This window comes from Euprymna scolopes, chromosome 35 (genome assembly GCF_053919585.1).
Source record: "Euprymna scolopes isolate OS-2025 chromosome 35, ASM5391958v1, whole genome shotgun sequence".
Lineage (NCBI taxonomy): Eukaryota > Metazoa > Mollusca > Cephalopoda > Sepiida > Sepiolidae > Euprymna > Euprymna scolopes.
In genome coordinates, this window is record NC_136516.1 from 71,277,727 (window position 1) to 71,294,804 (window position 17,078).

The 17,078-nt window shown below is 32.2% G+C and overlaps 1 protein-coding gene across 1 annotated transcript in view; it reads right to left on the reverse strand.

The window, feature by feature from the left end:
* LOC145259915 (dolichyl-diphosphooligosaccharide--protein glycosyltransferase subunit STT3B-like) overlaps positions 1–17,078 on the reverse strand; it is a 104,781-nt gene that overhangs the window by 58,931 nt on the left and 28,772 nt on the right. Inside the window, exon 2 of the mRNA XM_080117866.1 lies at positions 8,517–8,625. Coding sequence (XP_079973992.1) covers positions 8,517–8,625 — 109 coding nt within the window. The remainder of the gene's footprint in view (positions 1–8,516; positions 8,626–17,078) is intronic.

A 17,078-nucleotide genomic window follows, 5' to 3' on the forward strand; every position in this document is an offset into this window, starting at 1 on the left:
AATTCGCAATTGTATTTTGAGTGTTTCCACACTCAGGATTAAACTTTCAACTACGAGAAGAGTAACATACAATTGTTTTATCCACCATGCCATCGGTTGTAAAAAATAACATTCAAGATGAGAACAGAAATCTAAAGAATCCAAACGCAAGGTTTGAATTTGTATAACTATTGACAAAACATTATTTCACATATTTTTACATTAACATTTTGCTGCTTTTGATCTTGAATCCATCTATAAAATCCTAAGATTTATTGTTGAGTAGGTTTTAAGATAAAATGAAAATATATTGCCTGTACAGGGATTGAACTCTAAGCTTTCAGATTATGAGAGGTGTTTTAATACATCTCCCACCACCACTTTATCACATTTGTCATTCCTACGTAATACATTCAGTGAGCAAACAATTAAGCAAACATCAGTTTTAGTATTTTGTGTGTTTATCAAATACTAATGCACACACACATCTTTATTATATAAAAGAAACTTTGTGCATGCGTGTGCGTTCTCTATAGACGCCGCAACAGCTGGGCTGATTGTTATGAAATTTGACAAATGTACTTCACATATCTGGTAGTGTTCTTAGGTTTTGTATGGGAATATCTCCAACAAGTATCAATAATCCAAAAGATCTGATGAAAAAAAAAAAACGAACGATTTTGACCAAAGTTAATACTTTATACAGCCTAAGATAACAAGTGCATTTGAGAAGTTTTATTACCACACAAGCAGAAAGGTCCAGCATATAAAATCAACAGTAGTTTCTGGTGCGTTCAAAATGAATGTTTCTGTTTAAAGCACAATTGAACTATGATATTTGACTTCATATTAAACTTAAATTCAAGCCATTATCACCGCATAAGAAAGGCCAAGAATATAAAATCAATAGTCGGTTCTTTGATATGACAGGGGCGCATTCAAAATTTTATGACAAAAGTATGGTGTGAAAGATTTGTTGATCATCATTCAATCTCAGGCAATGTCGGGTCTCCCTACTAGTATAATACTTAAACTAGTAATTTGCTTAATGCTTGCACACCATTTCCATTAATAAAAATATTTATCTAGTCATTTCATATATATATATATATATATATATATATATATGAGCAAATAGTTAATAAAACATTTTAAAAAACACTTTGAAAAAGAGTTAAAAACATTTAATTTGAAAAGGAAACACTAAATAAGTGGATAGTCCTTAATCCGCGGAGTTTTGAAGAAATACTTTCCTTCTCATCATAGGGTAGGAATTAGTAAAATGCGGGATCGGATTTTGCTTGCAAAAGTATTTAATGAAACTGCAAGTCAAAGATCTTATTTGATAACAAAAAGTGAAGCAGAGGGAATAGGGTGGAAAAAAAAAAAAAAAAGAAAAAAAAAAAGAAAAAAAAAAGAAAAAAGAAAAGAAAAAAAAAAGGTGATTTCACGTGAATGGATAGTCTGGTGAAAGCTAAAGTATCCAAGCTCTATCTCCTATTTGGTTTTATCGAGCTTTTACATCTGGTTGAGATTACTTTATAAATATTGATTCTTTAATATTTATAATTTACTTTAGTTTTATCATCTTGGATCTTTTTGGTAAATTTAATTGTAATTTTTATTATATATATATATATATATATATATATATATATATATATATATCTTTAGGCATTCAATGGCTACACCCAGATTAAGCTCTCCTTTGGTGAGGAGGCAGGAAAATGCCTATTGTCAATAAAGTTATATTTAAATACCACTATAATACTTAGTTTTGTTCATAAATAGACACCCACTGTATGATACCATGTGTCAGTTTTAAAAAAATTGAAATTTGTACTTCTGAATTTATAATTCATGGCGTATGGTAAAGAGGTACATCAGATTTCCCCGCATCATCAGAAAGAGCACACAATTTTACATAAGATTGCCAAGTTTCATGAGAATAGCTTTAAAAATAAATGATGGCAAAATTACCAAATTTCTTGAAATATTGTGGTTCATAATTTAGTCCACCTTTTCTAAAGAAAAATGTTCACGGAAAAGCCTAAATTTTGGCACTTAAAATTCTCATAACTTTTGAACTACTGATGTTATTTGCATAATTCAAACGGTTTTAAGCATCTTTTACATAGCTCTTTTCATGCAGGTTGATAAAACAATTATCTAAAAAGAAAATAAACTTTTAATGCTACTTATTTGGACATAGGTCAAACATTTTAATTTAATCTGAGCACAAGACAATGAATGTTAAGGGGTCAAAATTGGGGTCAAAGTTTTGAAAAATTCGACCTCTGCGGTCTCTACCAACTTTTCGCTATGGTGGTTAAGGGAGCCTATTATATAGAAAGGTTTACCGTACATATTCACACTTTTTAATGTATACATATGCACATAAAGTTATGAACAGTACATAGGGCCCGAGCAAAGCCGGGCTGAACTACTAGTTGTTTATAAAAAAGAGAAAATGGAGTACACCATGCCATTCGTCGACTTTTAAACCATTTAATGGGTTTTTTTTTATGCTAAATTGCTTTTCCTTGAACTGTTTATAAATGAATGTGAGAAAGAGGAAATTTAATGCTGCTTTAATAATTAGTAAATATTTAGATATTTTTATATTTTATAATCAGTTGCTTTTTTTTTTTTTTATATATACAAGATTAAAAAAAAAATAAAGTAAATAAAATGTTTAAAGTTTAATTTGCTATGATATGCAGACAATAAATTAATGGTCATTTAGTTCTCTCCCACTGCAAGAGCTTTGACACTAGGATTGGAAAGTGGGATTGAGAATTCAACACTCCTAAGGAGGGACACTGACATGCAAAAAGTGCCTGGGCAGCCCCGTCAGCATTCCCTGGTGAGGGCACCCCAGCTGATTAGCAATAAACTAATCCCTTCTCAAAGAGAGAAGGCAAGGACTGGGAGGGTAGGCTGAACTCCCACCACAAAATCAACAGGGACCAGATCATTACAGCAATGATATAATCTCCCAACTGAAATACAATGAATAACGCTAATTTTCAATACTGAATTTGTGTACATTATTAGTGTTATTCTTTTTATATAAGTATGTAGGATGGCTAGGGTTTTATAAAGTAACTTTGGTTGCAGTAGGTGGCTAGTTGTTGATTAGGATTAGTAAATTTTTAGTTGTCTTCTAATAAATGGCAGTTTTCTCATGTGTATCCATCTAAAATTCAGTAACTATCAACGATACACCCACAGAGCACTCACATACACACATATACATATAAAAAGGTGACAATGCAGACATTTATGTGCAAGGGAGCAAACTATCATTTAGGTAAGTAAATTTGAATCCAACAGAGGCATTCCTATGCTGCTATTTCGCTTTAAAAAAAATAAATAAAATAAATAAATAAATAAATTTTTTAAAAAAGTGTATGAGGGTAGATTTATACCTACACAGAAATTTCTTACATGTCAACATAATTAAAGGAATAAACTGTAAAATAATCAACATCATGAAATTTGGAATAGGCTTTTGTCATTTATTAGTCATATGCTCTGTAATTACATTGAGCTTCATAAATTAAAGGATTGGTATAAATAAAGGGAGAAATATAACTGAAAAACATTTCCACAGAAAAATAAATTTTATTTTGTATAGGAATAAAAAAAATGTCTTCAAAAACCTTCTTGCAATAGTCATCAGTGTAATGAGGTGTGTGTACTCCTGTTCAGTAGGTAGAAGCAGAGAAAAATAGATAGAGCCAATGATAAAATTGAAGAAATCCAGTAAAACTAATAAGCTAAAGATGTAACTAGTGTGTACTTGTCCAAGTATCTGATTGCTCCTTAAATTTTCATACCTATGTGCAAGAGAAAACAAAGAAATATCAGACAGTTACCAAGACTTAAGTGGATAGAGAATGATAAAATGCCCTCTTAAGGGAAGAAAAAAAATTGGGAATTTGGAGGTTGTGTTTGCACTGTAATCTTAAGAGTGTCTTAAGAACATTTGGACAGAGAAAAACATTGTGAAGTTTAAGAAGGATTAAACAAAATGAAATGGATCAATTTTTTTTTTTAACAAAGGAGTCACCACTTATCAAGGCCCGAAGGGTTAATGAGTGTACAGTGGTTAAGGGGAACATGTAGTCATATTTAATAGTAGAAATTTGGTAAATTGGATTACTTAAGGGGATGGCTCATCAAGAATTTGTTGATGTTGGACTTGAAGACAACCAAATTGTAGTTAGTTGGAAAGCAGGAAAACAGGCGTGCAGTTCTAAGAAAGAAACTTTGTTCATGGAATCTAGGTTTAGGTACAGATAAAGAGTGGAGAAATTAATGATAGTGGTTTCAGCTAGATGTTTTTCGTGAAAGTCAGGACAGGGAGGACTATAGATTGGAGCTCAGATGAGCACTTGGCATAAAAATAACGATAAAGCAGAGAAAGGCTCACAACGTCTTTTCTGTGGGAAAGTTTGTAGGGAAGAGAAAAGGGCATTCCCCACTAGGCTACGGTTTATTTTGCACTTTATCAAGGCAGGATAAACTGACTCTGGCAGCTCCTGCCCAGATATGGCAACAGTACTCCATCCTTGGGCGTATTTGAAGAGAATAATGAAATACTAACAGAACCCGTAAAATTCCATGAAAACATCAACTCCGATATCAGCAAGAACATTCCCTCACATAAGCAAACAGTTAAAATGAGGTTGTCTGTCAATAGAATCATCAATGCAATATTAGTTTGAATCAGACCAGGAATCAAAAAATTAACGTTTTTGTAGACAAATATGGAGAACTGCTCGAGATATTACAAAAAAAAAAAAAGAATAATAAAATGAAACTACAGTGAAGCATTACTTTTTTTTTCCAGAGATTTTAATTTAACCTAAAATCAAAAAATAAAATAAAAATCAGTAATAATTATATCACTGTTTTCTTCATAATCTGATAAGTTGGCATGTAATAAGATTTGATAAAAACATGTCACCTGCCAACTTTTTGCAATTTTTTCATAGTAGCAAGAAAATGGGGGGGTCTATTTGCCATAAAAATTTAATGATGGAATGAATCAGTAAGTAGTGTGAATGGTTAAATTTGGTTAAAGAAATAAAAGGGTAGCCTAATTAGAAACCAGGGATCATAAATCAACATTATTTTCATTGAAGAAATTTATTTTTTTTTTTTCAGTGTTCAAAAAAATATTTAAAAATCATGCCAGAAAGATTCTCAAATTCATTTTTTATATACTAAAAGCAGCTACCAATGTGGAGGAATGATTATATTAAAGAACATGGAAGATTTACCATGAGGGTTAGATTGTGACACAAGGACGACCTTAATATGATAAGTGATAATACGGTTATTCATGGCCTATAACAAATTGTCTGCACACAATTAGACAATTTTTTTTTTAATGTGATCTAATCTAGTAAAGCAACTGACCCTGACAGCGTTCCAATTATAGTGCTAAAAAGCTTAAACCAGAACTAGTTATCATACTTACAAAGCTGTTTAAGCTTTGTCTTAAAGAGAAATGTTTCCCAACACCTTGGAAAAGCTCATCAGTATGCATTGTATTTAAAAATTAAGGCGATCGGTTATCTCCCTCTCAGTACAACCAACCAGTCTCCTCCGAGTCATAAGTTGCTGGAATTTGTGTTAAATAGAGAAGTAGTCAGCCATCTCAGCAAAAATAACCTCCTCAGTGACATGCAATATGGTTTCCGTTCTGCTAGATCTACAGCAGATATGCTCACAGTAATATCTCATAGGATTAGCAAATCTCTTGATAGAGATCTGTTTCTAGGGCCTCGACATATCAAAGGTCTTTGATAGGGTATGACAAAGATCTACTCTACAAGATCTCCAGCTACGGTATAGCAGGAAATGTCTTCTCAATTATTAAATCATTTCTCTTTGATAGGTTCATAAGAGTAGTGGTGGTTGATGGGCAGAAATCAGAAGTTCACAGTATTAGTGTTGGAGTCCCTCAAGGGTTCATCATGGACCCAACTCTGTTCTTGATCTTAGAAGAAATGACCAAGTCCATCATTTACCCCCCCCCATTTAGCTCCAAAATCCCCAAGGCCTTAACATATTTAAATTTGAGTTCAGCACCATGAAAACTGCTAAAATAGACATACACAGAAAATTTTGGACAAATATGGTAAAATGATAAAAATAAATAAATAAATAGAGGGCTTTTATTAGCCCTAAAAGAGCCCCTGGGGAACACCCAAGAGTTATTGCAAAGAATAGACAAACAAAACTATATAGAAATCAGTTAAAACTTTTCAGAAAGTTTTATAAAAATCCAAGGCATCAATTTTTTTTTTAATAAGCACAAAAGTGTCAATTTTAGCCTTTTTAAGGAAAATCCGTTGTTACATTTTTTTTTTTACTCGTATCATGTTCAATGTTTGTGTAAAATTTCAAAATATTCTAACCATAATTATTGATAGAAGTGTAAACAGACGAACAGATAAGGGTGAATTTACAGGTCCACCCTCCTTTTGTGACTGGGTGCAAAATAGGGTTTCCCAATCAATAACGAACAACACCATGTATTCTTGATAGTGTATATACAAGTTAAATATGGTTATTTATATGAAGTTAAATATGTGAATGTGTTTGTATATTTCTTTGTATCAAATTCACTTCTAAAGTAATTAACTGATTACAAACTTTCGAACAGACCTGTTAGGCATATGAATAGACAATGTGAGCTATATTTAGTTCAATTTATTTGTGTGCAAATGGGGCAAAGAGGGGGATGGAAACCTTTTGTGAAAATTCAGAGATTTCTAATTTTTGTGAAGTTTTAATATTAAACATTTACCAGGAAACTAGAGATATGGTCAGGGTTGGCTTTGAGAAACTAGTGCACACACCGATCTAAAAGCAATGCCCGAGCAGCCTTAAACGATTAACAATAAACTAACCTCTTCTTAGGGAGAAAGTAAAGCCTGGGAGGATGGACCTAAAACTGAACACAACCACACTTCAGATAAAAACAAAACCACTGTTAAAATGATTTACATCATAATTCTATTAGGCAATTCAGAAGCATAGGTGACTTTAAGTGCGACTGTGCCAGCGTTGGTGTGAAATTTTTTCGATTACCAAACCGAATTTACTGTTTTAGATTAAAATAAATAAGCAAATTGACATAAAAAAAATTTTTCAAAGTGAAACTTTTGAACAGGCTTTTATTTATTTATTTCAATATATTTTACAGATATATTTTAAACTAAAACAAGTCCAGTTTGGTAATTAGGTATTTGGGGTGTGTGTGTATATATATGTATATATATATATATATATATATGTGTGACCTCGTCTGTCTGTGTGAGGAACAGTCTACCAAACTCCTGTCAATTTTTAGTCTACATACTTGAAACTTGGTATATAGGGGATTTGGACTTGTGGAACAAATTCAATTTGGTTTTAAGCCAGTAAAAATAGCTAAGTGATAAATAAATAAATAATTGGAACTTGGTAGGTGTAAGTTAACTAAATGTGTTGTTTTTGCACACACGCAACTCTACGCATCTTTAACAACGTTATTTTTTGTAAGGTTTTTATATGCATATGAACTTAAATCACACGGTAACAATTAAGGCTAGAGAGCTAAATGTTTTGGTTTCCATTCTAGTTGATGCTGAAGTTTTTTTTTTACTTTTGAAATCACTTATATATTGCGTATAATAAATAGGAAACTTGCATAAATTAAAATATATTCAAGCAAATTCTATGACCAAGCAATGCTGTAGGTGGCCTGTTAGTTAATTGTTATTAAAATTCCAGTTTCTTTGAAGTGATTTAAAGAGGCTTTAAGAGGCATAACATGGGCACAACCTCTAATTTCAAAATTGAAGTATTTCAGATTTGCATTAATTTGATCCATAATTATTAGACAAAATAAAGTAGGATTCTTTGAATTTCAATTTCTTCGGAAGACTAAGTTTAGTCCTTAAATTTTAAACATTTTCTATAATCAAAATCATATAAAGGATTCTGATATAAACTGGGATAAGGATTGTAGATATCGTAAGGTGAAACTGGTGCAAAACTATTTTGTATAGCAAATTAATTTCATCCATCCTGGAGTGGGTATTCTTTTAATTGCATAATGTCGACATTAAAACTTTATTCAAACAAATTGTATTAAAAAACATGACTAACAAGGAGCATGTTGAAAACTGTATTAATAGTTATGTTTTTCACAAGTTTTTTTTCCGCATCAATGCTATGCAAAACGTGTTTAAATTGTTTTTTCTAGTTTAATGAATTATTTATATAGTTCTCAGTCCCTTGATGAGAACAATGGTCAAAATCAGCAACTACTTTCACACATAAATTTGTTTTAAGCGAAATGTACATTCCAGAAAACAACACTCTCTACATTGAGTAAGTAATGATTGTTCAGGCTATAGTATTAAACCTTTTAATGCTGCCTCTAAACCAAAACGGTATTTATTTTTCATGCATTCCTGTCAGATCGAAGAACCAAAAAATTGTTTGCATAAGAAAATAAAAAATATACTTACAGTCCCACCAACAATCCTGCCAAGTGGGTACCATGCTCGGTCATCAAACCAATTTAAGAAATTGTAAAAGCCATTATTAACCATATAATGAGTAGAACGGTAATTAAACCTGAAATTAACCAATTTGGAAAAGTTAGTAAACCATACAAGTTCAATGGATTTATACAGATTTTTTCTAGGATGATAAAAGAAAAATTCAGTGCAAGGCTGAAAAAGAAAATAAACATTGTATATAAATTTATATAAGTATAAATGACAACTGAAATGCAAGAAATTTGCTTCTCTGTAATAAAATAATGTTACTAATTCTCATCTATCTGTATTTTATCTCCTCCAGGAAGTTATAGGCAAGATCAGATGTAGTTTTGAAAGGCCAACCTACTGGTCTTTCAAAAAAAAAAAAAAAAAAAAAAAAAAAAAATCTAAGCAGTCCTGTCACTATTTCCCAGGAGGGGCGTCTCGGGTGATTAGCAATAAACTTAAAATCAAAAATGCAATGGCGTAACGTATGAAAAGAAACTTTTTTTTTTTTCAAATGTAAAAAAATTTAATGGAGTGAAATGGAAAAAAGTCAAATGACACAACAAGCCACAATATCTTTTTAACATACTGATCACATGCATCCAATTGTAAAGCTAATTTACATATTACTTGGCAAAAGAATCTCATTAATTCACTATTTTTATTATTTTTCAATGATTGTTATGATTTTAATATAAGAATTCTATCACTAATCTCCTTATATATAAAAGGCACTATGTGTGCGTTTGTTCTTTATGGACAGCCGAGACGATTTTTTTGTTTTTAATTTCATGCAAACGTACTCTATGTCTGACAGTGTTCTTAGACAAAGCCAGGACATGGACCTCACTAGTTATTTATAAATTTAAGAGTTAAAAATAAACAAAAATATTTGCCCAATTAAAAATACAAAAACTTCCGGACAGCATCGGATAGGCAAAGCTAGTTAGCAATAAAATTATGACCTGTCAAAGTTGGTTTCATTTTATTCGACCTCAGACAAATTATCATGAAGATTTAGACTTTAAACAAGTTAAAACTAATTTATATAATAGAATGATTGCAGACCCCCCCCCCCTGGACCAAAGTACACAAGGTTTGCACCAATAGATTTGTCTACACTATAAGCCACTATTTTATGTAACTTTTGAACACCATTTTAACACACATTTATTTGTTATAGTAAAATCCTACATTACATCCTAGGAGCATCATCATCAGTCGCAACCATCTATAGTGGAAATAGTTGCTATTTTTTCCTCTAAATAAAAAGTACTATCACTCCCAATCAACACTGGGAGGTATTCTGCATTTTGGACAGATATAGGGTTGCACCCTTATTACCTAGATCCTATACTTGTAGACATACCATAAGCTTTCCATTCCCCGATTTCAAAAAATGATTTCTCTCTTCACTTTCTTCCAAATCTCATTGGCTAAAAACTGACTATTCGTTAATTTCAGAATGTAAATCTTCCTACAAAAAAGGACGCTCCAGCGATTTACAAACATGGCTTCATTTTATACAAGAAGCAATCGTTATAAATACAATAGCCCAAATACAAACATTAACACATCAAAACATGTTTATATGCCAACATTGCTTTTATTTTTCCATTAAATATAATGTACATGTTAGCTACGCTACTGTGTTAATCTTGTGTTTACATACATCGTACACACTATTTTCTGACACATCGTCACATGCTGATAGTCATTATTTCTTCCATTTCTCAAAGCTAGATGAACCTTTTTTCTTTTCTTTTTTTTTAAGTACGCTTGACTACAATTCATTCTTTATATGCAAAATAAAAAAAAATAAAAGAACCGATTACGCGACTAATACAGTTGATACCTGAATTATATATGCTTTGGAAGCCTTTAAACTGTCTATTCCTGAATATTTGCAAAGTTTGTGTCTTTTTTTTTTACTGACATACTTTGATATTAAACTATATGTGAATTGATCATTTTTTTTCTATAAAACCTTTTTACTTATATTGTACTAAATGTGACTTTATCAATGTCTGATTTTTAAAAGCTTTTCCTTATACACTTTAACATTCAACACCCGCAACGAACAATGACAAAATCGGTATCATTTTCTTTCACCAGTAACTGAGCCATTCTTTGCCAGAAGGTGGTCAGTTTTTGTATTGACGTTTTTGCAAAGTCATTCACGCTTCACAATATGTATGCTTTAAAGGCGTTATTACGTGGCCCAGTTGACTAAAGAGTTTCCTCTTTTTCACTTCCTTTTCCTCTTAGCGTTACATGTTCAAGCCTGGCTACTGCGGCTAATCTTTTTTTTTTTGCGCTCGCACAGGTACTCGCTATTTCCATTTTTGTAGGGGGTTGCTTAATTTATTTAATTTTTTTTGGACTCGCATGGGTAATAACTAATATTAAATGTTATGTTTTTATTTTGAAATGCAAATAGGTCACTTAACTAATAGGTTTACATGGGTTCAAATTATATAGTGTTCTATTTATAATATAAACAAATTTCTGTACATATTGTTTAAAATATAATAATAATTGTTCATTATTTAAAGAAAACGTTCTGTTAAAACTCACTTTCTGAAATACTGTTTACATGGTAACGTACAAGTGACTACAGGAATTTAGTTCCTTTTAAATGATAGCGAGTTGGAGTATTTTGCCATCTAAACTCCAGTCCTGCCAACAAAAATACCATACCCTACTTGGCAGGGCCAACATACACAGCAACCACCAAATTTTTTGTTCCTACATAGTATTATTTTTTTTTTATTTACTTGCCTACCCATGAGGGCAGAGTTAGACACAAGGTCGGTTTATAATGTGAGGAGGGGGAACCAGCTCCCCAAAAAGAGGCACCGATTAGTAACAAAAATAAATGTATTGGTCATGAAGGATTTTTCCTCCACTAAACAATACCAAAAAAGTGAAGTGCAACATCAGAACAGATACTACACTTTGATCCTGGTCCGAAGGCCAAGCGCGTGGAAATCCTGACAGCGATTATCAAAGTAACATTTCGGGCAAATTTTTTGACAACCTTACCCCCACTCAAAAATGGGGGGTCTATTTCGAAAACTGTTCTTAACATGAGGAGGTTAGGGGTTGGGCAACAACAGCAAAAGCCAGAATTTAAATTTTTACCCCCTCGGGAGGGGAGGCGTGCTATTACCGGGCAACAGAGTCCTGCTAGTTTGAAATATGAAATATAGAAAATCAGGCATCTTGAAAAAAAAAAAAAAAGATAATACATATAGAATCAATAATAAACCAGACTTAATTGTGTTCCAAAGAATAGAGCAAAATATTATATCACTGGGCAACTTTGAGCGGCCATGCGAGTTTCATTGTAACTTTTTAAATTGGATTCATCTATTATGTAAAGTTATATACTTCCCTTTGGTCTATCTGTGATTGAGATAAACCCTGAAATTACTCAAGATACACTTACAAACCTTACATATTCTGATTCACAATATGCCCACAAGTATGTTATGGTTAAAAAAAATAAAAAATAAGATAAAAAAAATAAACTCAAATACTCATTCTCTTGGTGTTACCATGGATCAATTATTGCAGAGGATGGGTGTAGAAAAAGTTCATTTAAGCAGATAAGAGGAGAGAGAAGAGGAGGTCTTTTTCATGACAAACATAAAAACTATGGAAAAAATTAATATAGAGCCATAACTGCTTATTATCACACAAAACAAATATCTATTTGATACCAAAGCTATATAAAAACGTAATTCTATATTTTTTCCTTAAAACATGGCATTGATTTTTGCATAAATTATAATCTTTCTCTTGCTTTGAGCATTCTAGACAAAGTTTAGTAGCATTATATCTTGATTTTAATCTTTTTAAGGGGAATAAAAGGGGATTCAAAATTTTTTACTGAAAGGAGGGGGAAGACGACATTTATCAAGCCCCAAAGGACTTGAGAGGATAAGGGTTAACGAGTGCCAATGAGACAACACTGGAATGACCTATTCAGGAAATTCATTTGGCCCATGCTAGGATATGTATTCTTCTAGTAATATATATATAAAATAAAAGACTGGCTCTTTAAGACGAATATTTACAGCATTACATTTTGACCTACCCATTTTGTGGCCTTAAACATTCTTCCCAAGCAATTGGATTAGTTCATTTCAGCAAATAAAAATTTAAAAAAAAAAAAAAGGTCATCACAGCAGAAATCCCAGGAAGTTGGGGGGGGGGGAAAAAAAAAAAAAAAAAAAAAGTCTAAAAGAAATTAGTCGTATCCTCTAATATTAGCAACTATATTTGCCCCAGATAAATAGAAGATAAGTACAGTGGCACCAAAAAGAAATCCTGCATTTATCATTTTTTCAAAGCCCTCAAATTTAATACCCCTCCTTTCCAAAGGAGGTAATGACTGGGAAGACGGCATACAATGAAACCAAATCAGACCTAAGCATTTAACCCCTTGCAAAACAAACACTAAAATCAGAATGGGTCACAAATCCCCCAGCTGTTAAGAAAGGATCTGAAATAAAAGCTATGGCCAATTAGAACAATTATTAAAATAGAACCCCCCCCCAAAAAAAACCCCAAAAAAAACAACATATCTCAAGGAGATATTTTAACATTTATTTTGTGTATTTAAAATACATAAGAAAACTTTGGCAAACAAATGTTGATTGACTCAGCTTTAGTATAATAGACTGCACTTATAACTTCTGCAGATAAGAAAAGAGATTTAATAAGAAATAATCAGTCAGAAATCCATAACCAAATGTGAGGTTAAGAAAGCTAACATGACAGAACTTATGTTAGGGAGAGAAGATACACATTTCTTTTCTGGGATCAACCCGATTACATCAAAAATAAAAAAAAAAATAGAAATTGAAAAGACAAAAAATTAAACAGTTAAACTTAAATTTACTCTAAATCCGCATAAACTAAAGCGTTACCTTTTTCAAAATCAAACCCAGAATACAAAGCTATCCAAGATATCAGTAAATGATGCAAACTAGTCTATAATTTTCTCCTTTCCACTATGTTATTGTTATTTCATTAGTTCTTTCTGAAAATACTTATTCTGAATAACAAAGAGGATACTTTTTTCCATTGTTCATTAAAAAAAGAGAGGTCATAAAAAGATTTTTCAGAAGAGTGGTTTATGTTGAAAGCATTTCAAATTTTATCAAGACAAGCGGGGGGAGGGGGGGGCCTTTGCCCAGTCATAAAATATGACTAAATCTATTTCAATACAGATTATCACAGAGTCAATTCTCTATTGAATATTACATTGTACCCAATATACAGTAGTAGTAATTTCAAAAGTTACAAAAAATCTCAAGTGCCATCAGCTAGAATTGAAACCAAAACACGTAGCACTCCAGCTGTGTCTCCTACCAATGTAACTATAAAAAAGATAAATAAAAGTTTTACCAAACGACTTGAAGAAATGAATCAAATTTGAACATACACATACAGTTTGCATTTCAACTTGCCAATACATATCTGCACGGGTTATTCATCTATCCAAAATGGGTGCCCGGCGTTGCCCAGGTGTTTAGAGGTGCGTGTTGAGCAAAAAAAAAAAAAAAAAGGTGGTAGTAGGAAGGCAGGCTCGAACCCGTACCGCGAAGGAGGAAAAGAATAATAAAAAAAAAACGTGACATCTTTGCTGTTATGACCACCGTCAAATCAGAAGTGATGTAGGCTTAAATTAAGGCTAGACAATCGAAAAGAGGGGATGACTTTCGAAAATATCAGCGAAAAAAGCGACCCCTCCTCGTAGAAAAGTGCCCTGTTGAGGGTGAAAAAATTAATGTTTTCGGTATTTGTTGTCTGAAGGGCTGAGCTTCAAAACAATACTGATCTTGTGAAAATTTGTCGGCTGTCGAAAATTTTAGGCAGACATGCAAACATACATGCATACATTTATATATTAATAGCTCGACTTTTCGACCGAAACCGGTTAAAATGCTTGCCCTATCTCTATGTAAGATTTCAAATGTTTAGACCAGAAATTGTTTTTAGTAATTTGGTAGAGACTGCAGAGGTCAAATTTTTTTTTTTTTTTTTTTTAACTTTGATTCCTATTATGACCCCTTAAAATTTATTGTTTTGGGTTCAAATCAAGTTATTAAGTTAGATCCATGTCCAAGGAACCTATATCTAAAATTTCAAGTGTTTAGACCCAAAATTGGCAGAGGAGTTTGATAGAGTTATCAAAGGTCAAATCGTTGAACTTTGATCCCTTAACAGCCAAATTTCTGGCCGAAAACCCATTACAAAGATTTTCTCAAATCTCCATACTCTGTATATCAAATTTCGAGTCTGTAGACGGAAAATTAACAGTTATTTTGTCGGGAAATATACACAGATACTTTCAGATATATAGATAGATAAACCATCCTTGATGTATGATTACCATTCCCTGTTAATTTCAGTCTTATGTGACTAGTAGTTTAAGAGTTTAATGGTTAAATATTTTCACACAGACAGATACACACTCACGTTTTATTGATATAGATTGACAGTTTTAGAAGCTATTTACATTCAATATTAGAGATTAAAACATTACCTGAACAAAATCATAGTTTTATAGAAATTTGGTTTAATAATTTAATGACCAAATGAATGTAACTTAATTTAACTTTAAAAATCCTATTTAGCAAATTAAAAATACTTTAAAATTTTTTGAGACAAAAATGTACAAACCTATATAGGTATACCTAGTTATAAAACAAACGAAACTTTAATATTAGTTGAACAATTGTCAATTCTTTTTTGTTCAGTACATAATTACAGTAGAACCCAGGATACAGTGGCTGTAAGATACGTTTTTTTCAGGTTACGATGTGGAATACAATGTTTTTCCGGCTCCTGGTTATGGTATTTGCTCCACCTTATGGTGTTATTTATGTTATTTGATTATATACATGTGTATTATATATTGTACTGTATTTTGTACATAATTTTTAATGCCGTATCCAAGGGTTTTACGGTACTGCTATATATATGGAAAGATGGTGGGATCCTTCTACCGCTTCAGTAGATATCTCACTGCTGATGCAATTCTCTATATAGAAGCCAAGTACGTCCAAGGATGGAGTACTATCCTGCCTTGACAGAGTACAAAATACTTTGTAGCCTAGTGTGGGATGCCCTTTTCTCTTCCCTGCAACCTCTCTCCCACAGAAGGGACGTTGCAAGCCTGTTGTTTTATCGTTATTTCCATGGGAAGTACTCATCTGAGCTCAAATCTCTGATCCCCCCCTCGCAAATCTTTCACAAAAGACACCCGTCTAGCTGAAACCACTGTCAGTAATTTTTCCCACTCTTTATCTGTGCCTAAATCAAAACGTAGATTCCATGAACAAGGCTTTGTTCTTAGAAGTGCACACCTGTGGAACTCTTCCGTTTGCCTGTTTCCCACCTGACTACAACTTGGAGGTCTTCAAGTCCAACATGAACAAATTCCTGATGAACCGCCCCCTTAAGTAAGACACTTTATCAGATCGCCATTACTAGCGATTACTACGATATTATCCCATTGATGACTGTACATGCAATAACCCTTATCCCCGAGTAGCCTTCAGGCCTTGATAAGTGGTGACTTCTTTGTTAAAAAAAAAAATAAATAAATAAAATATCTTAAAAGTGATGTTATTTTATGAAACAGACCCCTGGCTAATGCTGTTTCAGAATATATCTTCATAGTGTGGACACTATGAAGATATATTCTGAAACTGCATTAGCCAGAATACTTGGACGAATATATTTCATTTTGATAAAAAAATGATAGTCAACTTTATAACTTGAATACAGAACTAGAACCTTCTTTCCCATCCTAACCATATAAATTGTGAAACTACATTATCTCCTGTAATTTGATAAGCTTGTCATTTTGATCAAAATGAGAACAAGAATATTGTTGCTGCTGGACATCCACAAGAGGAAAAAATATATTTTTTGTGTGGAGATAAAACTAGCCAGGACAATTTTCAAAAAGGTATCACAGAGTAAATTTAATCAAATTTATGTAAATAAATCTGAGAAAAAGTTTGTGTAGAATTGAGGATGTCAGCATAAAAATTATGCGAATCAATATTTATTCAAAATCTTGATGTAAAATTTCATGGCAACACCTTTCATTATTTTTATTATTGGAACCTTTTTATTATTTGGAAAAACTTTGCATCTTATGAAAGTCCTAAATTTTATGACATTGTTATACTTAAGGACATCATAAAAAAAAAGAAAAAAAAGAACAAAATTAAACTTAGCAACTTTTTTTTTTTTTTTTTTTTTCTTAATTCAAAATTGTTTCTCCATGGTTGGTCTATGTATAAGCCAAATTTCATTGCCATAGCAGAGATGGTTTAGAAGTCGCATCTCATCCCCTGGCTTACAGAATCCCAAAAGAGAGAGTCTAATAAGATTAAGGCAAATCGACTAACAAGGAATAGTACTAGAGTTCAAAATTTCAAAAATTCCATTATTGAACAGAAAGGAAATTAAGAAAATAGATACAAGCCAGGTAGATGCAGAACAAGATGTATT